Raw genomic sequence first — 23,421 nt, forward strand, 5'->3', positions numbered from 1 at the left:
GAATAAAAATTGTATGGAAAAATAAACTTGTTACAAAATAACGGGAAAAACTAAATAAACCAGTAAATACAGTGAACGTTCTTGTCCTTTAAATGATCTAAACAAAGGCATTGATATATACAAGATACAGAAGGCGGAGACCCAAGGATTATTAAATAATCCTGTCTCAATGACTCGTTGGCGTTTTAAAACCCATCGGATAAGTATGAACAGATGAAAATAACAAAATTGTGTTTAATTTTGAGGTCTGAAAATCTCTCCGTTTTCACTTCGATTTCCACCAGCATAAGGACACCTATGATATTTCTCAATTGAACAACATTAGGGTAAGCGCCGCAGGTGAAAATTATATTATAGCCGATAAAAAACTAAGAGAGACTTTTACTTTGAAAGGCCGCTTCCCGCAAAACATCTGGAATTTTTGACCGGGTTGAACTGCTGCATGAAAGTAATGACCTGGGTATGACCATACATTTCAAAATCCTGCCCCATAGGGTGGAAAGTTTCAATAAATTTTGACCGGGTTCAATTATTATCCCAGTGGGGCTTGAAATTAGGCAATTCCATTCACTAGAGTATCCACCGGGGTGGATCTGACCGGGTCAATGATGCAGGAGTCTTACTAACTGAGCCGTAGTGTTCCAGCTTACGAAAGTAAAAAATATTCCTTATTGTGAAAGTTTCAAAATGAACAACACTAATTTAATTACTCATCAGAAACAAGTTTTAAAAAATCCGAACAATCTCTTGAAAGGTTGAATAAACGTCTCTCAAATTTGTCAAATGAAAAAGAGCTGTACTGCGGTAAAATATCCCGATATTAACGACAGTGAATCAATTCGATGAACCCTGCCTATTCAACAACCGCCCAAAAACTCCACCATCTTTAAAAGCTGAGTCATGATTTTGCATCAACCATCCATCATTTTTCGATACATTTCTTTCTCGTTGACCGTTCTCACTTTCTTATTCGCTTCAATCTTTTTCATAAACGGATTGTAACATGTCTCTGAAACAAAATAAAAATCAACGCTAAACAAAAATCGTTTTTAAAAAAGCAAATGAGACTGTGGTATCAATAAATCCCGAGAGGTTAAAGAAGTTTGCAGATTTTACAAACAGGAAAACGATTATTGCCTGATAATAACCTGAGAGGGTTGAATTTAAAATTGGTAGGAATAAAAACTTCTCCCCACGATAATGTTTGTTAAACAAAAGGTATATATGTAACAAAACAATAACCTTTCGAAGGTAAACTGACGTTATCGTGGTGAGAGTTTATTGCACAAAATCATCAACCATATCCAACAGGACAATTATATACCTTTTGGGTCTATCGATTTGATGTGTAGAAAGTCTTTTTCTGATTTATCGAAATCTTTAGTATGGAAATGAGCTTGACCACGTCGATAAAGCGATTTGATGTTACTTTGGTCATACTCCAAAGCCTAAAGCACAGAAGACGAAATTCGAATAACAATAATTCAAAAAAATTGAATAGCGAAATCGCAGCCATATGGCTTATAGGCTTTTTATTTTTTAGGCATCTATCTTCAAGCAGCAGGAACAAAGTTATTTCCCTTAGGTTCCTTTCCATATCGCAAATAGATTATATAATTCCACGGGGGCACTTAGGCAAAAAAGGGTCCGGGGGACGTGCCATTGGCCAGGATCCCTTTTTAGGTTCTGAAGATATCAGACAGGGTCCTAAATTTACTTTTTCCATTATAATTTCCATAGTATAACATCGCTCTAAGCCATTCACTGACAAGAGAGTGTTCAATGTCATTTAGTCGTTCCAAGTTTTAGTCGGTCAAAAACGATTGGAGGGAGAGGTGTCAAATGACAAGGTGAATGTATAAAGAGATAAACATAGTTGGCAAACCTTGGTAGTGTATTCAATGACTTTCTGGTATTCTTCAGATTTTAAAAGACATGCTGAAAAAAGAACAGTCTAAAATAAAGACCACTTATATCTAATATAACAAATTTCTAAATAAAATAAACCTAAATCAGAACCTCTGGTGAGGTTAGATGAATTTCTGACACCTATTGTGTCTATCAGTATCCTAATATAATAAGTATGTTTAGTAAAATATAAAGGGAATATGCAATTTTCCTTGCAGAAAACGGTACCGAGTATAGCTGGAACAATTTGAAATACATGAATTATACTTTTTTGGTCAGAAAAATACCGTATTTTACTACGATTGATTGCCCATTTTTCAATCTATTATTCCTCAATTCTTAAAGGTAATTTCAGTGTAGTAGACAGTTGAAAGACTTTTCCCAAGCTTAACCCTTTAAGTGCCAATGTCGTATATATCAGACATTGGCTATGTAGGAGGGCCCAGTTTGAGTTAGAAAGTCATTTTTGGTCTAACTTGTAGGAATCGGATTGCATTGGGCTTCATGGCCAAGCAAAAAAAAATCAAAAGTGAGTCTTTTCAGCAAGATTTTAAGCTAAAAAGTCAAAAAAATGCAAAAATTTGACAAAAATCCACTTTTTTAAGATTTTGACCGTTTTTTGACCATTTTTGGTCAACGAGTGATCCTAGAACCTCCAAATTTGGCCCTGATTAACTTGATTCTGTCCTCCAGCGAATTAGTTTAAAGTTTTACCACTCGGCACCTTTCTATCATTCAGTCAGGTCTGTGCAGCCGCCGCCCAGCCCGCCCTTCTTAAATCGGGCGGCGCCAAAGGCGCCTAAAAGAAAGAGTAGACTCTAAGCTATCCAACAGACTATAAAAACGGGCTTCTAACTCCTTCTAGATCCGGAGATATAAGCCTTTAAAGTTTGAACTAGCGATTTTCTTTAAAAAAATTAGAAAAAAATGACTGTGGCACTTAAAGGGTTAATAAGCTTAAAAATTCTGCAGATCAACATATTTTAAAATTTTGTTGGTGACAAACAAGATGTAATCTCACTTCCTTCTACAGTATAGCATTTTATTGGCGATCCAAAAAATATCTGCAATCTGATTGGTTAAAAAGAGTACAATATATCTTGTATTTTACATGTAAAAATATAAATTGACGAAAAGATGTTGTTGCATTGTAGCGGTAGAAGCAATCTAACGTCACTTTGCTACAAAAGTATCTTCCAACACAAAAAGTGCATTTTTTGGGTCACCGATAAACCAGTTATCAGACATTTGCTCGTACAATATGGAAATATTTCACTCGTTCCGGATTTTCCGTATATTTTCCTCGCCTAAAGGCTCGGAAAATATTGTACGGAAAAATCTCGGAACTCGTAAAATATTTCTCATATTGTACTCGCAACTGTCCGATAACTATTACAAATTTACAAACTTGAATTCACAATAAATATTTTTTATATATTACCTGACAGATTATTATAACAAACACTTCTTAATGATTTAATTCCATGAAGTTCACTATCTGTGACCTTTTTCGGCTCAATTCCAGCCAATTTATCAAATGGGCTTGGTTTCTCCAAATCCTTGATATACATCAACGCGATATGGTATTTTTTGATAGCTTTACGAAGATTCCCCTCTTTGAAAAAGCCATTTCCTAATTCTTTCTCTTCTCCAGCTTTCTCAAGTTTTTCATTTATGGTTATTGTTTTGCTCATTTCTTACTTTTGTAGACAATCTTTAACAAATGAAATCAAACAAATCACAAATTATGTCGTGAATTTTATTGAATTTTATAAATTGAGGACCAGAAAATATTGTGATCTGCAACGGGTGAAAGTTACCTCTCACTTATGAAAGTAACCCCAATTGACAGTACCGGTCAACTGAATGACTGAATTTGAAGATGTTTTATGAATCAAATGGAACATATTATTGATGGTCATCCAAAAAGGTTGGAAATCATACTTCTAATACCCCTAAAGTAAGGTAGTTGAGCAAAATACTGTAAGGGACTCTTCAAAAATTAATAAATGTTGGGTCAAAATAAGGTCCAGGGGGTAGGAAAAAGATTGAAAAATTAACAAGCAGGGGGCATTTATAAAGGCACCTAAAGAGTACTGTTATTTCTTATAAGTTTCCACACTAAGATTTTTGTCACTTTTCCAGAATCTTTCCACTATTTTTCACGGGATAACCGCCATTAGATTGGAAAGGGTTTGTTTCTAATGGTACGGAAAATCTTGTGTTTACTCACAAAACTGCCTAACCTTCCGAAGCTCATTTTTCAACTACCCGAAGTCCTGTTCTTTTTCTGCTAGTAATACAGTGGAAAGGAATCTTAGTGTAGAAATGGGAAACTTGTATAAAACAATGGTAGGATGGTTTGAAAAAAAATCCTCAAAATTTTGCATAGTTTCGGAATTTTTCAAATCAAAGGCAACATTCATTTTTTTGCGAGAATGAAATTACACGCTTTTTTTTATAAAAATAACTTCTATAAGAATATCAGCGTGAGATTTCAGCTCAGCCAAAGTACACTATTCTTGTAAAAAAAACATTAAATCTTTCTGATGTTGTGCTAGAAAGATGAATGAATAACCTTTAAGGCTTGGGCACGAGAAGTTTTTTCGCGTTGGTGTAATGCAACATGCTCCATCCCACCAACCTGAAAAGCTTTCTCGACGTGTCTCCACTTCATTTTTCTTTCTACCAATAATAATAAAAGTGAAATCTGACTTTTGAGGGACAAAATCAGCCTGTCTTTTGGGTATTTTCCTCACTTTTTATCCCATGAAACCAAAAAAAAAGGAAACCATGGGAAAACACACTTTTTTCTTGTGTTACTGGAATAGAGCATGTTGCCTTGCACCAACGCGAAAAAAAACTTCTCGTGTCCCCAAGCCTTTAGAAACTTCCTATAAAATATAAAAAATTTGCTTATACCAACCCCACTTGCACTTTTTGCTTTTTGCTGGTTTGCTGGAAGCTGCCGCAACAAGAAAATGGCACCACTTTCGTTCTTCAATGTTTTGGGTAAATTATTGGAATTTAGAAAACGAAAGTGATTTTGAGCTCTTACCCGCAGAGGTTTTTAAGAAGATTGATGAAGACTTTTAGTGACATCATCAATTTTTTATTCGTTATTTCAATTTTTAGATCTCAATCAGATATTTTATTGAAGATTTATGACAATAAATCATTATAAAGTATCTCCTTTTTAGAAAATTTAAAAATTCCTCTACAACTGAGAGCTAACTGACAGCATTCGGTACCAGGCCTGCGTGTACTGTCAAGAAAAGAAAAACAACATGATAGCCGAGACGCGAGCGTAATTTAGATCATAGCCGCCAGAACCAAACAAAACGACGGTGAGGAAACTGAAGATGATGAATAGAAGAGAAAGATTACAATTTTATGGGTTTAACTTGAAAAATCAAGAATTCAGTGACTTTGACTACTGATGGCTATCTGAAAATTCTTCAGTCGGTTCGTTATCTTTTGAAACAGATGTTTTTCTCTCATGGTAAAATTCTACTATAAATGGCAAACGGTGAAAGTGAACTTGACGTTGGAAGAAAAGAACTGACATTAGATCGACCTCCATCCCTCAGTAATTCGCCAAATTCATCACCAAACAGCTTAAAAAGGGACCTAGCATTGAAGCATGATGACTCTCTGATGTGCCCTTCACCTTTAACTGTTAATAATGATGATATTCTTCAACAAATCAAAGCATCCCAGTCTCTGGACTCAAGCTCTGAAGACATTACTGAAAATACTTTGAGTGTGAAAAATGAAACAAATGAAAACAATGAAGAAACTACTGAGAAAATCCTTGAGCCTTTATCGAATTCAGAACTGAAAGAAGAAAGAGTAAATGGGTTAATTGATTCAATAAAAGATTCCCCTAATGATGAGAACAAAAGAAATGAAGAAGAAACCATATTTCATGAAGATCATTATTCCAATGAATCACATATTAATAACTCAACAAAGGAAAATTCTTCCAAAAGGAGGCTTTCATCAAATTCAGGAAACCAATCTCCTTCAAAAACAAGATACTTTCATAGTAAAGATCTAACTTCTTGCCTCAAAAAGGCTAAGCCACCTCAGGAATCGCCACATCAATCAGAAGCAAAACGGAATGTAAATTTCCCTGGATACGATAATTATGTTAAAGAGTTCATTGATCCAGTTGATCCATGGAGAAATGGTAAATTTAGCTAGAGTAGCAATCACACAAATATCTTTAATTCTCGTCAATTTTATATTACTACAAATCAAAAACAAATCAGTGGGTCAATAAAATATTTTGAAGCTAAAAAATTATGAAAGATAAGTAAAATTCTAGGTTCCCAAACATGAAGCAAAAGCAGTCAGATGAAAATATTTGAATCAATGGGTAGACCAAGAGTAGAGGATATTTCATTTGTTTTGGAGAATGTGACCGCCTATTGAATTATTAAATTACTTCACATACATTACTTTCCCTCATCCAATAAAAATGTGATAAATTGTCTTATCTCTAGATAATTGTTGTGGAGTCAGGTGGAATAATTAGTTATTCAAAAGGCTGTCGCATTCTCCAAAACAACTACCGGGAGTGGTCCTAAATCCGACAGCCCTGCCTAAATCCGATGGGGTCTTTCAAAGATACAAACTAAAATAAAAACAAATGTTTGGCTGTGACACAATGATATGAAGATACCAAAGTGTCAACTAAACTGAGAGATTTGATACACTGAACCAATTGAACCAAATAACAATAAGTGCTTCTTATACAAAATAATGTTTTAAACACCTGTAAACACAAGCAACGGATTCAGATAAAAGAGGTAATTATTTTTACAACTCACACTTTTTTGATCACATTAATTGGTATCTTGACATTATAGTCATCTTGTTTGATGTTTTGTTTCAAGAGTTCTTGCAATAGTTTATTGTTCAACTTGGAGAGGGAATGTTTGTAAACATAGAATTTTTTTCATGGCAATTATTTGGGGGTCGGATTTAGGCAGGGCTGTCGGATTTAGAACCACTCACGGTATAGTTTGTTCTGATAGACCGGGTCTTTACGCTGTTTCTGTTTCTATTTCTATTTCTATTCCTATCTGTTCCTATTCCTATTCTTTAATTAGCATAAACTTATTATAAAGTTATTCTCGCCAATGTAACATAAATAATAAAATGAAAACATTAAAAGTGGTCTAGCTTCATAATAAATAATAAAAATTAATTTGTAATTAACGCTGTAATCCTTAGACATTGGTCCCATTCCAACGTCTTTTAATGAGTTGCTTTCTCAAGAAACAATGAGTTTGTAGATTTAAGGATGCTTTTCCCTTTTAAAAATAATAAAAATTTGCTTAGGGGAATTTTTCATTGTTGAGGCTCCCCTGGAAGTTTATGTACTTGAATTGAATGTTGAAAATATGTTATAATGATGTTATGACTTATTGTACTAAGATATACAGCAAGGTCTTTGTATTGCTACAGTAACGCAACTGAAAGTCACAGCACAATATGTCTTTTTAGCGTGGAAAAAAAATAAGTCTTTGAAAGAATTGATCATCTAAAGCATCAATGCCAAGCATAGTCATTTAGGCCATCATTGTTGTCACCGTAAGTTGGTCTAATGTTGACATCCCTCATCTAATTCCAATATTGTTTTCAGAGACAGAAAAAAATAATAGGAAAGTCTGAATCACTGATTGAAAAAGATGTTTTTGCCTCTGACAACAAAGCAAAAAAAGAAGGTTTCAACCAGGGATTCCATCTTCCTATTATTATTAATGCCAGATCAAAAGATTGGTGTCAGAATTAGAAGAGGGGTGTCAATATTAGACTAACTTATAGTATTGAATAACTATCTACTACTAATAGCTTCAGCATAATATTTTTATTGGCGACATCAGCTAATTGATTTGTCTTTTACAACATATCTGTAACTAAGAGACAAAATAATTTACTCCGTTTTTACTGGATAAGGGCAAGTAATTTAAAAACTGTAGTGATTTGTAATTCAATAGACAGTTTGCCTAAAGATCTTTCACAAATAGACCTTTTCCCATTAGTCGTTTAGGAGAACGGGATGGCATAAACAACTATTGCATAAAAAATCACTTTGTCGTAATCATGATGTCATTTTGAATAATTAAAAACTCCAGCCTTAAAACAATAATAGACTTATTTATAATGACTAGATGATATAATTTCTAAAATGGAGTACTAAATATTTTCTTGTCATTGTTTTGATGTTGGAGTTGGATTCTTTTAATTATTCAACACAACATTTTGATTTTACCATATCTATTTGATTATTGTGGAAAGCCTTTAGTAGGATGTGATATTATTTTGACCTCATAATTTAGGGGCTAAAACAATACATGACTCCAAAAATTATTGACATAATAACCATATAGTAAACCAATTTTCATGCATTTAATTTTATATTTTACCGTCTTTCTTAAAAATAAAAAGAGCGTCTGTGCGTCAAGCCTAAAAGTATACATGAAATCGTTAGGTTACAAAGTCTGAGAATGTTAAATAGGCTAATGATTGTGTATGGACTTTTTAGCTTGGCGTGCAGACACTTGGTTTGTATCATGTCCTACAAAAGGTCCTGTGACGAAAAAAAAAATATTTGTGATTGCTAGCCCTCTAGTTGAGTGTTTTAGGAAATTTTATTCTAAATTGGTCTAACCTTGTTACCTGATTCCTTCTAATTTATGATTCCCACCTATCAGTTTCCGGAGTTTCTTTTCATATTTATAGTTACTATGTTAGGCGAGACCAATTTGATCAGTTGTTTTACTGGCCCGACCGACCCTGAAATTCCAAAAATCGAAATGAAAATAAAATTGATTTTGGTAGTACATTTTTGTTTTCATTGCTTTGCAAACTGCCAAATTTTCAAGATTTTGGTAGTTTTCTAAGGATCGAGTATTTTATAATCAATTTTTTATTTTATCCAGCTTTTTGTGTTTTTTTATTTTCTATTCTGTTCTATTTCACATTTTTGTCAAGATGTAGTAGTTTTTATAGGTGAATTCTACTTTTATTTTTATTTTTTTGGCCGACCGACCGACCCTCTTTTTTGGGTAGCTTGGCCCGTAAAACAACAAATTAAATCGGCCTCGCCTTACGCTTACCTTATTGGAACTAATTTTCGCGGGAACTAATTTTCGCGGTCGAAAAAAAAAATCCGGAAAATTGCATTTCGCGGGTTTTAATTTTCGCAGTTTTCAACTCTCAAAATGTTTCGCGGGATCAAATTTTCGCGATTTTGACGAAAAACCGCGAAAAACGCTAAAATTAAAACCCGCGAAAATTAGTTCCAATAAGGTATTTTATTTTCTTGTTTAATATACATCAACTGAAAATTTCTCTGTGTTAACTTAACTTGCCATTTAAAATTCCTTTTTCTTTAGTACAAACTCCTTCAAAAGGTGAAGTGATTTCATTCTATAAGAACTCATGTCAGAAGCAAAAAACCAAGGCAAACGAAAAAGTAATAAAGCAGATTCAGGTAAAAAATCACTTGATGCTCTTTTTTTTACTGCAGTTATAATATGATACCACTTCACATTTGCTTGATCTATTACTGTAAAAACTTGCTTTTAAGATACCTTATTATGTGGAAAACTAATTTTTCCTTATGATTTCAATATTTTAAGTTCAGCACTTTTTCACGATTTTCTGAAATAGTCCCAAGTTTTTGTTACTACACTGAAAGCAGTTACTCCATACTGGAGTTAGTGCTGATGGTGGTGATGTGAGAAAGACTTTTTTAATGGCTGTTACTCATCCTAATATCATGGTTTACCCTGCCATTCTACACAATAATATCTTACCAAAATTTAAAAGCTGCTGCCTCACCAAAATTGATTCCTTGTAAACTTTATAAAATATTCAGGATTTTTTCTGTTTGCTAAAATTCGTTTTTCCCAGAATTAGTTCCCTTTAAAAGGTAATAACCTTGATTTTGCTATTTTTGTATTTTTTGCTATTTTATGCCTATCAAATTTCTTCCACTTTTGTTTTTTCCTGTGTCGTTTAATTCTTATAATCTACTTAGAGTTAAATTTAATTTTTAGGATATTACAGACCTTTCAATTAGAGCAAGTACATTGGTACTTAGAGGTAAATACTTTTTCATGTTGTGATTATGATAGTAAGAAATCTCTTCACTTGCTACACTTTACCTTGCCGTAATCTGTAAAATATGTGTCTAGGAATATTAGTTGTATTACACTGCATCTAAAGGTATTTCAATCGTGCATTTCTTTAGGAACACAGTTTGAAAGTCATTTTATAAGAAGAAAATCTTCTTTCAGTGTAAATTGTAGCTTACTTTTATGTTACACACTTGAAATTTGAATTTGAATAATTTGTTGTTTACGATAGGTTCAAGAATGGATAACCGTTCATGTGAAGCTTTGGAATCAATCTTCAGACGTATACAATTTGAGAATCTGGATTTGGAAAATTGTAGTCTTGAAGAAGATGTAATTTGAATTAGTTTTTTGTTATTCATTATTTTGGGAATTTTTCGCTTGTATTTTTTTGATAGGATTTGACCTTTGTAAACTTTTTGAGAGTTCAGTATTTGAAGGACTAAATTAAAAGGTGCGGTCTTGATTTTATTTGGAAGCACAATGAACCAGTGAAATAAAATGGTCAATGGAATGTACTCTAAATAAGTCCAAATTAATTAAAATCAGATTTTTGACAAGTTCTAGATGTCCATTTGAAAAATCCCAAAATTTGAAATTTTCGCTCACTTTACTATGATGTATTTTGTTTATGATGATTTTTTGCATTCTTTTTCTTTTGTAGGGTGCAACTGCTCTGCTAGAAATGATAGAATTTTATCATTCAACATGCAAATTAAATATAGCTTGTAATCCAAAAATTGGAATGAGGGGGTGGCAAGCACTATGTAGAATGCTTCGTAAAACTCCTTGTCTTACTTATTTGGATGCAAGAAGAACCCTTTTGACAGATATGACGATGCCTACTTTTGGAAGATGTCTGAAAGCTGACCCTCCACTCAAAATCCTACATTTGGAAGGTGTTTTCCTCTCAGGAAGGCCAATGCTGATTCTAAGTATGTTTGATATTCCTTTTCCTCGTTCAAGCCAAACAATGAGTATTTGGACACGTTTTTTTAACAGACTACCCTCGACTGGCAGGTTACACTAGTTTACGATGATTGAAGTCTCCTAGTAACTCTTTTCAAATCTCCTCAATAATGTTTTAGTGGTCTAGAAACCTTTGTCCTTTTCTCTTAGAAAATATTCTTACTTTTATTAAAAAATGAATTGTGACAGCCCTGTTTTACAACATATTTATTAATAATACACTTTTACTATAATAGCAAATTTATAAATTTTTTTTTCAGCCACCGCTATGAAATACAACAAGATTTTGGAGGAATTATACCTTGGGGATAACGATTTATCGTCCAGTGATGGATCACCAATTGGTGCAATGTTGACGTATAACACTACACTTCAACTACTTGATTTGCGAAATAATCAAATTAAAGTGAGTTGTCTAATCCTCGTTGTTTACTAACCCTCCTTGTTTAAAATTAGACCAGTTCACAGACAATGGACAGATATTTCTTGTATCTGATTGTTTTGATACAAATAGCAAAAGTATCACCACAATAGGCTCAAATTAGCCTCAAAAGAAACTCTTCCAGAGTTACAATACAAATTTGAACAATCTATTATAAAATCTACTATCTTTTTAAGGATGTTGGTTTAGCTCATGTTTGCAATGGACTATCAGATCAATCGGAACAAAATCACGGTGGCCTATGTTCACTTATCCTTTGGAATAATGGTTTGACACATGAAGGAATGACCTATCTGACTGAAGGATTGGTATGAAAAATTCATTCCATACATTTTTTGGAATTTTCTTTGTACTGCCTTACTTTACGTAATATTTGATAGTACAGTTGACTCTCTCTAATTCGATCCTAAAGGGACCAAAACTTCGGAGATTCGAATAATAAAGAATAATTTCAACCACTTTCCAGCAATATTTTAGTCCGAATTACAGAAAGATTCGAATGATAGAGATTCAAATTAGAAGGAGTTGACTGTAGTTTTCAAAGCACCTTTACTATTTTGATCAGGGGGGTATCGAGTCAGTGTACTGGGCCATAGCTGGTGGGGTGGTGTATTTTTTAGGTTAAATTGAGTTAGTACAGTTTACTAAAAGGGTGGTCCTCTGAGAAAAATACAATAAAAAAGTTAGTACACTGTACTAAAAAGGGTGGTGTTCTGAATTGTACACACTGAGAAGTTAGTACATTGTACTAATTTCAGTGGTAAAAACACACAAACCCAGTGAATTCCCATGTATATTTGCCCTAATTTGCAAGGTCCAAGCTGGTCCGAGACCTTCAAGTCAAGGCTGGTTAAGCTATACAAATTGGTACACTGATTTTCTCCCAATGTTTCCTGTTTACTTGATTGGATTTGTTTCAGAGTCGCAGAATGCGCAAGTGGAGACCGGCCTTAAGTCCAATCTTGTTTACATTTTCTTTAAGGCCCTATCTACATTATGGCAACAACAAGAATTTGAATTTGTAAACGTTCGACATGGCTGGAACCCCCCCTGGCCGTAGGGGGGGGGGCTAAAAGGTCGAGCAGCAATTGGTACCTGATTTTTTACTGTGGCTAGGGGGGACTAACCATGTTAGGGGTCACCTAAATTTTCAGATGGACCTGGGGGCTAGATTCTATATTTGGTGATTGAATTATAAGCAGCCTACCAGATCATAGGTTGGCACTTTGTCATCTTATATTTTAATGTAAGCAAAGCTCAAAAACTGACAATTTGGTATCTAATATATTATCTGCAGTGCCGTAGCAACTGGGGGGGGGGCTATGCCCCCAATAATTTTTTAAAAAATGGTTATTTTGCAAAATGCAAAGTTTTTCTTTTTTAATTTGTCATAATTGTCTTATAAGTGCATGTTTTGAGTGCATTTTCAAGCAATCTACAGCTCAAATTTTCAAAATTTTCCCCCTCGGGCCAAACCATGGTTGGCCCTCGCGGTGTCACCAAACTTCAGCCCCCCCTAATATGAAAATGCTTCTTACGGCACTGATCTGTAAGAATTCTTTAGTCCTGTTGCATTTACTTAGATAAAAAATCTGTCTGGCTAGGGATCTGCACCCTGACTTACAAATAACAAAACCCTGATAATGAACCTTCAGTAGTTAGCTTATCTCTTATTTGTTAGGGCATTTATTCTATTTAGCAATAAGCTAAACTAACTGTTGTATTTTGTTTGATTGTTTGAAAAGGATTTTCGAAAAAATTTGACGTGCCATTGGCTTAGGGGTCACCTAAAATATTTGGCAACCAGGGGTTACCTAAATCTTAGGGGTCACCTGAATTCTTAGGGGGCACCTAAAACCTGCTGCCAAGCCATGTTCGAATCGAAGCTTTCAAGTTTTATGAAAACAAATCCGCTCTATTGTTTTATGTTTTTTAGTATTCTTGTTGGATTGATGTTAATTGAAAAAAATCTGTATATAAGTGAAATCACCAGGGGGAGGGGGTGAAAACGACCGTACGTTCGGCCAAAAATCAGGTCTCTAAAATCGGTCCCTTACAGTGCAGGAAAAATTTGGCTGAAAATCGACCCTTATAGTGTAAATTTTCGAATTTTTTTGCCCTTTTCAGGGCAAAATTTTTTGAAATTTCTCAAATTTGACCTCAAAATTTGGTATTTTATAAAATTTTACACCCTTACAGTGCACTTTTTCCCACTTGCTCACAAATCAACCCTTACAGTGCACTTTCCAAAGTCCAAAAAACTTACCTGGAGTGCCCCCAGGTAAGTGTCCTATAAGGGGTGGTTTCTAAACTTATCTGATCGAAAAAACAGCTAGTACAGTGTACTAAAAGGGTGGTATCAAAAATCCGGTCATGGAGAAGTCAGTGCAGTGTACTGAAAGGGTTGTAATAAAAATCTAATAGTGGAAAAACGTCAGTACAGTGTACTAAAAGGGCGGTATCAAAGCTCCGGCTGTGGAAGAAAGTTAGTACAGTGTACTAAAAGGGTGGTGTCAAAGCCCCGACCGTGAAAAAAAGTTAGTACATTGTACTAAAAGGGTGGTGTCAAAGCCCCGACCGTGAAAAAAAGTTAGTACAGTGTACTAAAAAGGGTGGTGGTCTAATTGTTTGGAAAAAATCCAAAAATCAAGTTAGTACCCTATGTTCCAGTACACTGACTTGGTACCCCCCCCCTGTTTTGATAGAGACATGTCAAAACCCAGTGAATGAATCTACAATACAATAGTGTAGTTTACTTATCAACAAGTGTGTGAAATAGAAATTGTTTGTTTCACCTATAGGTACACACACAATCGTTAAAAGCATTGAACTTGGGCCACAATCGAGTTGGTGACTTCGGTATACAAAAGCTGAAGAGTGGACTAATCAAGAATAAATCACTTCACAAATTGGGATTCTTGAATACCAAATTAGGCAGTGAAGGTATTTCTTTTTGTTTTAAATTTACGTTTTATTTACTCTTGATAGAAATTTTCCAAGTCAGACTTTCAAATCAATTAAATATCAAATTTCATCCTGACTGACTAAGGTATACTGATTGCTTTTTATTCAGGTGCTGTTGCTCTTGCTGAAGTGTTAGCAGATAGTTTGTGTATCACGCGCATTGATATTCGTGAAAACAATATCCAAACAGCTGGCTTGATGGCTTTCTCCATGGCTTTAAAAGTGAATCAATCGCTTCTTAGACTTGACCTTGATAAAGACATACGCAAAGAACCGGTATGACCAATTTTGATAAAGATTCTTTGTTTTATTTGATACCTTCGTTGGTCAAACTAGAATTACGACTATTAGGTTTAGAATTTCTCATAATGGCTCCAAACAATGAAATAATTCAAATCATTCTATAGGTTATAAATTTTCTATGTCTCCTGCAAGGTCTAATCGTAAGGAACGGGCCAATTTTGACCACCAGTCAAAATTTGGAAAGTCTGAAAGTCCGAAATTTGATTTTTCCTAAATTTCAGGGTATGGAACAAGTGATGCAAACCGTCCTTGTTGATATATACAATTTCTGTCACCGCAATAAACAACTAGCTAGACAAAGCTTGACGCAATCCATGGCCTCATCTATTTCATCAAACGAACCAAGTGCTACTACGAACATCACGCGACAAGCTTCCACAGAATCGAACAGTGAATATGATTGTATTGTTTCCGATGATGTTTTCCATCCGGAAGGTGGCAAGCAACCGATCACGCCATTCAGCCCTGTTTTTACGGACCAGAAACAAATGTCGATGAAATTTCCACTACACTTTGATAAAGGGGCTGGTCCATCAGAGCCAACTACAAACGCACAACAAATTCCACATACACAAAAAGAACTCATAAGTGCTATTTCATCGTCTCCCCCAGCTATTCCTAAAGAGACTGGTGTTCATATTCTCAATAAACCGCCAGCGAACTCTAGTGAACGAAGAGCTAATAGATTTTCTGTTACCAAGATACTAGATAGCCTGGGTAATCATGCTGCAGGCGTCGCCAACAAGATAGCTAACGTCACTAGCCTTGATAGCAAATTAAAGAAGCAAACACCCAAAGATGCTGTATCCATAGCAGAAGCACATTCTATGGATGTAAAGACAGTTGAAACAAAAACAAACCCTAATAGTAAACAAATAGAAACTGAAAGTGAACGTGATTCACAACCTGGAACACAGTCTGAGCAAACGAGCTTGTCACTAGACTGTACAACGAAACCTCCTCCGAATGATGACCATATAATATACAGTCCAATGGAGATTATAGATGTCAGTGAAACAAATGATCCATTAGGTCTCAGAGAACAATCTCAATCATCAGAATCAGAGGCGGCAAAGGAAACTTTGAAACAAGAGTCCACTAGCCTGGAAACTCCACACTCAGGGAATGATATTTTGGAAAACGGGCTGTCTAAATTGGTTTCAGAGGTATCGATTGACGAGACAGTGAGTACAACCACCAGTTCAGATTTTGATGCTCAAAAAGTCGACGATGGTAAGTATAGATCTGGTTTTTATACTTTTTACTTCAGTGAAAATTTTTTAGAAAATCCTCAACTTGATATCTCTTTTTCGAAATTCTTGTATTGTACTTTTTTTGTGGGTCAACCAGTAGATCCAGTATTATGCCGTAGTCTCTCAGTAATCTGAACTTTATTATTTTTCGAATCATCAGTCGGACTAGTTGACATTCTTCGTCAATGTGATACCCTCGCAGGGGGGGGTACAGCCGCAGGGTACTAACCCATAGGGTACTAACTTGATTTTTAAGAAAAATTTGTCTTAGGTACCACCACCCCCTTTTTAGTACCGGGTACTTACTTTTTCTTAAGGAAAAAGGGACCCCCACCCCCCTTTTAGTACCGGGTACTTACTTTTTTTTAAGGAAAAAGGGACCCCCACCCCCTTTTTAGTACCGGGTACCGGCTTTAAAATTACCAAGGAAAATAGGAGACACCACCCTTAAAACTTGCCAAGCATGGTCCCAATCTTTCAAAAGCCAGCAAAAGCAGCTCTTTGTTGTTATTATGACTTGTATATACCATGTTTTTAAGTCAGATCCTCTTAAAAGTTCTTTAAATCAAACACAACTTTTAATTACAAAGGTAAAACAAGGAAATTCCTTGGCAAAAGTAAAATATTATATAGCTGTAATAACGGCAATAAAAGTATATATCTATCAGAAGAAGTAAAAATCAAGTTGATAAAAATTGAAGAATAGTATGAAAGCTTGGATTGGATGGATTTCCTTATTTTTTTCTTCAATAGATTGGAATTTTTCAAATTATTCAAAACTGTGTCAATCTTATGAAAGAAGTTGAAATAGAAAAAAGTTGCATTGTTGGCTCTGGTTGGCTTTGCTTAGTTGACCTGCTTCCGTCTTAATTGTCATAAACAGACAAACAAACAAACAAACAAATATAAACAGAAATAAGCTATAGGGTATAATATAAACTGCAATAAACTAAAATAAACTAACCCCTCTAACAAAAACCAGGCTGTAAGAATGGTCATCAGTTTGGATAAGAATTTTATTGTTTAAAAGACAGATTGTATCACTTTGGATGCAACAGCTTGTAATTCTTTTCATCAGAAGGCAATGAGAAACATATACCTCGTTCTAACTTGAGATGTCAAAGTCGAACTATCCTTCTCACTAATTAAAACAATACTGATTTTGAACAATAGCTTTCTTTACATTAGCTATTTCAATATTTTTATAACTTAGTGGTCATAAAATTCTCCTCTTAGAAAGTAGGGAAAGTACCCATGAATTTGAATAAAATAATTCTTTATTGATAGAAACATAACAGTTCTTTTTTCTGAAAACTATTGAAACTAACAACCTCCAAACTTCCCTACTCTCGGGTACCTAATATCCGTCCCCCCCGCTTATTAATTTTTGGGAAAATGTTTTTGAAAGTTCCCTTTTTTGTCTTAATTCTGCTGTATTAGCCTTCTTTTAAAACATTTTCCACCCAGGACATTTTTATTCCAACCCCCCCGCTTATTAAATTTTGAGATTTTTTCCAACCCCCCCGGCTATTAGGTACCCGAGAGTACATACTTGATAAGCAGGGAAAGTACCTTCAATTGGAAGGGGGAACTTTTCAATACTGTCAGATACTGTCAGCCATAACAAGGAAATCTTTTCTCATCAAAATCCTGAAAGTTGAAGACAAAAAATTAAACAAATGTACCATATTCAGGGCCTGAGTACTTGAAGAAAAATTGAAATGATACCCACGCCACCCTAAAATTGGTACCGGGTACTAACTTAAAATTGGAGATATACCCACCCCCACCCCAAAATTAGTACCGGGTACTAACTTTTTTGAATTTCCAAATTAGACACCACCACCCGGCTATGGGTTAGTACCCTGCGGTTGTACCCCCCCCCCCCTGACCCTCGACCTTTTTTCTGTTTGAGATGGGATTAGGCAGAATTATCACGATTAAAAGTATTAAAAAATGATTCTGATTGATTCTATCGTCGTTCACATGACTAAAGGTTAAATTTCAAGATTAGTACCTTACAAAATTTAAAGTTTTACTGCGGTGGTCATCTTTGAGATTGAGATTGCCATTTTTTCATGTAGAGGAATAGTCAATGCTTTCATATGACAAAAAGGCCTTTTTCCAATTTTTCAAGACACTTAATTTGAGATTGAACCTTTAGTCACGTGGACGGCGCTATGTGAACCACAAGTAAAACTGAATTTATGGAAACCTTTTTTTATATGGTACAATTTTCATCATCATCATTGTAAAACTATAGTTGCTTTTTTCATGTTTCTTCACTCAGGCGATGAAGTTGGGTCGAATTTTCCAGTCACAGATTCCAATTCCATACTTGGAAACACTGGTAGCATTGTTGTCACTGGTCAACAACCCATACCTGTTGATGCTTCTCTTTGAAGTTCATATGTGTGAGTGTTTCAAATTTTTGTTGTTGTTGTTAAACATTATTTTTACCATTTTTTTGAAGATCAAAAGTGAATCTCTATATTTTGGTCATTGTTTGAGTGTCTTAAAATTGTCTTCTTAGATCCGTTAGCATTTTTAAAGGTCAAATAGTTTCCCCCTAGTCACCATTTTGCACTTTGTGACGAAAAGGATTTTAAATTCATTTTCGATCTATCCTTTTCAGGTCAACAATCACCCCCGATGCTATTGTTTGTGGCGAGATGTCAAATAAAATCGAGAAATAGTTCTCCTTTTTTAACCTTCCTCCTTTTCGTAATAATTACCATAATTTGGCAAAACAAAAAGTGATATAAATGTGATTGAATTTTTTATATTCCATCAAATTCTATCATCGTCAGAACTTATTACACCAAACAACATTGTTACTCATAATCTTTACTCACCTTCCGTTTGTAACCGGAACAAACTGGACCATTTTTGGCGTTTTTAACTAATTTTATGTCAAAATCCCAAAAGCTATATTTTTGATTCTTGACAAGCCACTGAAGAATGCACCACTGCGTATGATTTTTCTTTCTAATTTATTTTTTCATAAATGTCCTGAAAATTTTTCCGAAATGTAGGTTTATTATTTCGGGTCAATAACTAGACTAAGTAACCATTTGAAGAGATTTTTAAGCATAGATTTTTTTCTATGATATCCACGATTTTTTCTTATATTATCATTATTATTATTATTATTATTAATATTGTCAAAGATTTCTACTTGCATAGATTTATGAAGAAAAGCGTTTAGTTTTTTTTGAGCTTTTTTTTATTTTAAAATTGAAAAAATTCACTCCAGGCCGATGATTTAAATACTGTTTTTTAACTGATGAAAGAATTTGCATTCGATACCTTTTGTTATAATTGCTTATTAGAAAAAATTGAATAGGGGGTGAAGGATATAACAATTTTCAGTGATTTACCCCCCGGACAAGCATCAGTTGACCTCCCGGACAACCCAAATTACCCCCGGACAGAGCAAATTTACCCAACGGACAAGGCAAATTTTGATGATTTTTCGCTACCCGCGGACAATATATCCTCCACCCCCCATGTACGGACATTTTCTGGAAGAGCCCATTGCTCTGAATAAAGATATGGAATAAAATTTACAACTCGTTTGAAAGATAAATTTGAAAGGCTTTTTTACCGAGAGCAAAGATTTTCATGACACGCTGTATCTCGATTCAGTCCTATAGAAATTGTGAATGAATATTATGTAATCCAAAAATTATTCAATATATTTTCGGTGCTGGACAAATTTTGGATGAAAGATTTTTTTAAACATAATTCTACTAGACAGATTAGAAAATAGAAATTACAAAAAGGGATGTTTAAACAAAATAAATAATAATGTTTTGTTTGTTATACTTTGTTTTCTTGTGTATATAATATAATAATTTACCATTTTTCATAATAATTATAATAATTATTCCTTTGTTTTTGTTTGTTTATTCTATTAAGCCTAAGGGTGATTTTCTTTTTCAAAACTTCAGTTGAGTTATGGGCTCTAGTTTTTACAGAAACACCCATTTTTATAGTTTCTAGAAATTGTGAAAGTGAGCATGATCTCGTAATTTTAATCGCCCTATAGAATTTTGAAGACTAGTAGTGATCGTTAGAAAAAAGCAATAGGAGCCTGTCTGTACACTCAAATTGTTTGTTTTTGTTCGTCTTATTATATTTGTTCCATCCGAGAGTATTTTTGTGATCTACTGTGTAATTGTCATAATGTAGTTTTCTTTTTATCTTTTCTGCAACAAAATTGTTATGAAAAAGAAAACCCTGAAATATTATTATAAATACATCGTTAAATTCTTTTTATTTTCAATCATTGTATGTCAGTCGAATGGGGGGAACTTAGGCAATTGCACTCTTTTTTATAAGCATACTGTACTTAGGCTCAAATTCGGTAAAAAATAAGCAAAATACTAAGTATACCTCCAAGTTGTCTGTAAGCCGCTTGCATCCACTAACGGGTTCGTGCTCTTAGGGTTTTGTAGAGGTATGCGATTCAGGCTAAGTTGTCTGTACAACAGACCCAGTATCTACGGCTGATTCAAAATTCATTGCCGTAGATCGAAGCAATAAATGTGAGATCCTCCAAGCTGAAATGCCAGAAAAATTCGTGCAATTTTTCTAAAACATTGACCTTTTTATGGTTACTTTTAAAGCTGTTTGAGAAAGGTTTTGTTTTTAAATAAGAGTGATATTGCCTGCTTACTCGTCATTTTTTATTTACAAGCTTTTTCATATTGGATTGACACAGATGTGGAGCAAGATCGGTCAGAAAGAGGAAAATGAAAACATTTCTTTTGCTTACATAAGCATAATATAACAATAGGTAGACACTGTCTGTATTAGGACCCTCCCCCAACCGATTATTAATTTTTAAGAATTTTTTCAGCTGTCAAAGAGAAGGTCCCTTATTTTGCTCTAAATAGCCTGATTTTGGCCTATATTTACCTTAATTTGGGGTTTTCAGAAGTACAATTTCCAATCCCCCGGCAATTAGGCCCTTCCTGTTTATTGAGACCTCGAAAATGTTCTACCCCTCCCCCCCCCCTTTATTTGGCACCTAAGAGTAGGCAAAAACCATTAGTTCCATTTATACTGAGACGGAAAAATCGTCTGAGACAAGTAGTTTGTAAAATGTGGAGATCCTATTTATTGAAACATGAATGCGGAGAATACACTCCTCCATAATGCTCATTTTCTAATTTGCTCGTCTCAGACAAATTAATCGTCTCAATATAAATAGAACTATTGACTTCCATCCAAGCCCGAAGGGCTAGACTCAAAACTCATCCTGGAGCTGGATGGGAAATGAGACCACTTATTTCCCATCCAGAACGCATACCCACGCGTGGTTTTTAAACTAACGCCGGATTGAAACTAAAATCTATCGCTAGATTTCATAAAATTCAGTCCCTGAAAACAAAAAACCACTAGATACAACTCATCTTCATGTTCCTGATCACGGCGCGTTCTGGCCTGGATGGGAAATAAGTGGATTCACTTTTCTTGCCTGGAAAATGTTACAGATTCTACTCTAGCTTTAAACTCAATGGCAAAAACTCATTTTGCGCAACAGGCTGAAATCAAAAAGGGCCTAACGTTGTAATAATCATATTTTGATATGGTCCAAGAACCATAAAAAACCCGCGCAGTCGATTCGAAAAGTCTTTGACACCCCTTTCCTTAGTGACCCAGTGGCGCTTTTAAAACCAACTGGGGTGACTATGAAAATACTAAAATCTGAGCAGGTCTGATTTTCAGGTCTCAAAAATTGAGATTTTTCAATCCATGACTTTAGAATGGATTATGTTAAGAGGCGGGAAAAAAATTATTGCTCCCGAAGGGAGCCTATATGTTGCTTCACGAGGCTGGGGATCGAGCTGGCGAAAAATTGTTCAAGAAAACGGGACGATGTAACCTAGTGACCGCATCTAAAAGATTGCCGTGTGGTGAGCTTTTAAGCTAGCTCGACTGCGCGAACAGATATTTTGCGTTTTTGGCGCTCCAAAGTCATAGCTTGGAATAAAAACAACACCGCGTGAAGAAATTTAGCGGCTTTAGCGCTCCAAAGTCATAGCTTGGAATACAACAAAAAGCAACGAAGCAACTTGGGACCCAGTTGGTTCAGAAAGTAGAAGTATAATCCCATAGACTGTTTATGCAACTTTGATAGTAAGTTATAATACTATTTTATCAAAAGTAATGTTTCAGATAGGAAAAGTAATGTTTCAGATTGATGTTGATTGAAATTATTTAAAGAATTTCTTTTTGCTTTGATGCTTTTGGCATCATCAGTTACTTTGTTACTTTGGGTATGTTATCAGAAAATTGGAAACTTTGCATACCACCATCAATTGATCTCAAAATTTTCGTAATTGAACTATCAAATTTTATCAAACAGAATCAAACTTTATAGGTGTTTGGTTACTGAACCTGATCGAAGACGACCCTATTTCTATCCCCAGACAAACAAATTGCGCTGCCAGATAAGTGAACCACGCGGCCAGTCAGGACCTCATTTCACTTTATCGATATTACGCAAACGGCAGTGTGTGCTAAATAATCTTGGTTTCGCTTTCGATTTCAAGCAAAGGTCTTAGCAACAGGGTGCGCGTACATAGCAACGGGGCTGGGTAGAAAAATCTAAACATAGAATTCAAAGAAAATACCGATCATCGTATAGAGCACTAAAAAATACCCCCTTTCTATGTTTAGTTTGTTCTACCTTGGATTCGCGATAATCTGCCCTTCAATTCTTAGAAATGTAAGTGCGCTTAGCTGGTGCTCGCGGGCGATAATTTCTGTTTACTTATCTTATATTTAGATTTATCCAATTAAAGGATGTTGACAAAATATTGCACGCGCTGACAACATATGCACGGCATGATTATGACATCATGAAATATGTCATGTCGATTCAACGCCGTTAATAATAATTCGTAGATAGTTTTTTTATCTTGGAAATACGAGGAAAAAAAGATCAAATTTATATTTGTTTCTATCTATCGGATAAAAAACCGGGGGTTCACCACGTGGATAAAAAACGTACGGAATGAACCTGACAAAAGGTTTTCAACCAGATTTGTTCAGATAAAGCTATAAGAGGTGCATTACTTGTGGATTTTAAAACCTACATAACCAAAAACGAAAGTTGTTGGGAAGGAAAGAGTAAACCAAGACAGAAGGTTTGGTTGTGTGATCAGGTATGTTTTTTCTATCCGAACTAATGTTAAAAAAGACCAAGAGGCCTGACTGCACGCGGGCTGGATAAGTGAACGTTTGTACGAGTTAACGCACGGTCGACTAAGTTCGTTCATGAAAGCGGGCAGAATAGGGATGGTGAAATTGACGCCATGTGTGATCGCCCAATTGTTTAGTACGTCCGCAGACACGCGTCAGTCCGGGGTAAGTCTCAAAAAGAATGTTAAAATCTCGGACACGCAACAAGAAAATC

At 34.9% G+C, this 23,421-nt stretch overlaps 2 protein-coding genes across 2 annotated transcripts; one reads left to right on the forward strand and one right to left on the reverse strand.

Annotated features, from left to right (window-relative positions):
• Positions 1-483: 483 nt before the first annotated feature.
• LOC136819496 (tetratricopeptide repeat protein 9C-like) lies at positions 484-3,627 on the reverse strand. Its single transcript, XM_067075726.1, has 4 exons — positions 3,350-3,627; positions 1,886-1,938; positions 1,325-1,448; positions 484-1,009 (listed from the first exon to the last, which is right to left on the reverse strand). The coding sequence occupies exons 1-4, from the start codon at positions 3,600-3,602 to the stop codon at positions 912-914; spliced, it is 528 nt and encodes a 175-aa protein (XP_066931827.1). The 5' UTR covers positions 3,603-3,627; the 3' UTR covers positions 484-911.
• Positions 3,628-5,178: 1,551 nt separating this feature from the next.
• LOC136819507 (protein phosphatase 1 regulatory subunit 37-like) lies at positions 5,179-19,281 on the forward strand. Its single transcript, XM_067075740.1, has 12 exons — positions 5,179-6,100; positions 9,318-9,415; positions 9,984-10,029; positions 10,294-10,394; positions 10,726-10,996; positions 11,291-11,436; positions 11,649-11,780; positions 14,274-14,415; positions 14,546-14,712; positions 14,961-15,972; positions 18,283-18,406; positions 18,628-19,281. The coding sequence occupies exons 1-11, from the start codon at positions 5,428-5,430 to the stop codon at positions 18,393-18,395; spliced, it is 2,901 nt and encodes a 966-aa protein (XP_066931841.1). The 5' UTR covers positions 5,179-5,427; the 3' UTR covers positions 18,396-18,406; positions 18,628-19,281.
• Positions 19,282-23,421: the final 4,140 nt, after the last annotated feature.

This window comes from Clytia hemisphaerica, unplaced genomic scaffold (assembly GCF_902728285.1).
Source record: "Clytia hemisphaerica strain Z4C2 unplaced genomic scaffold, Clytia hemisphaerica genome assembly, whole genome shotgun sequence".
Classification (NCBI taxonomy): Eukaryota; Metazoa; Cnidaria; class Hydrozoa; order Leptothecata; family Clytiidae; genus Clytia; species Clytia hemisphaerica.

What these genes read in the sequence shown, in the direction of transcription:
- LOC136819496 (XM_067075726.1), bottom strand. Translation starts at nt 3,602, where the DNA reads ATGAGCAAAACAATAACCATAAATGAAAAACTTGAGAAAGCTGGAGAA. An exon ending in TTGTTATAATAATCTGTCAG is followed by an intron (nt 1,939 to 3,349) that starts GTAATATATAAA and finishes TTCTTTTTTCAG; the next exon opens with CATGTCTTTTAAAATCTGAA. An exon ending in TCATTGAATACACTACCAAG is followed by an intron (nt 1,449 to 1,885) that starts GTTTGCCAACTA and finishes TCTGTGCTTTAG; the next exon opens with GCTTTGGAGTATGACCAAAG.
- LOC136819507 (XM_067075740.1), top strand. Translation starts at nt 5,428, where the DNA reads ATGGCAAACGGTGAAAGTGAACTTGACGTTGGAAGAAAAGAACTGACA. An exon ending in AAGTAATAAAGCAGATTCAG is followed by an intron (nt 9,416 to 9,983) that starts GTAAAAAATCAC and finishes TTTAATTTTTAG; the next exon opens with GATATTACAGACCTTTCAAT. An exon ending in TGCGAAATAATCAAATTAAA is followed by an intron (nt 11,437 to 11,648) that starts GTGAGTTGTCTA and finishes TATCTTTTTAAG; the next exon opens with GATGTTGGTTTAGCTCATGT.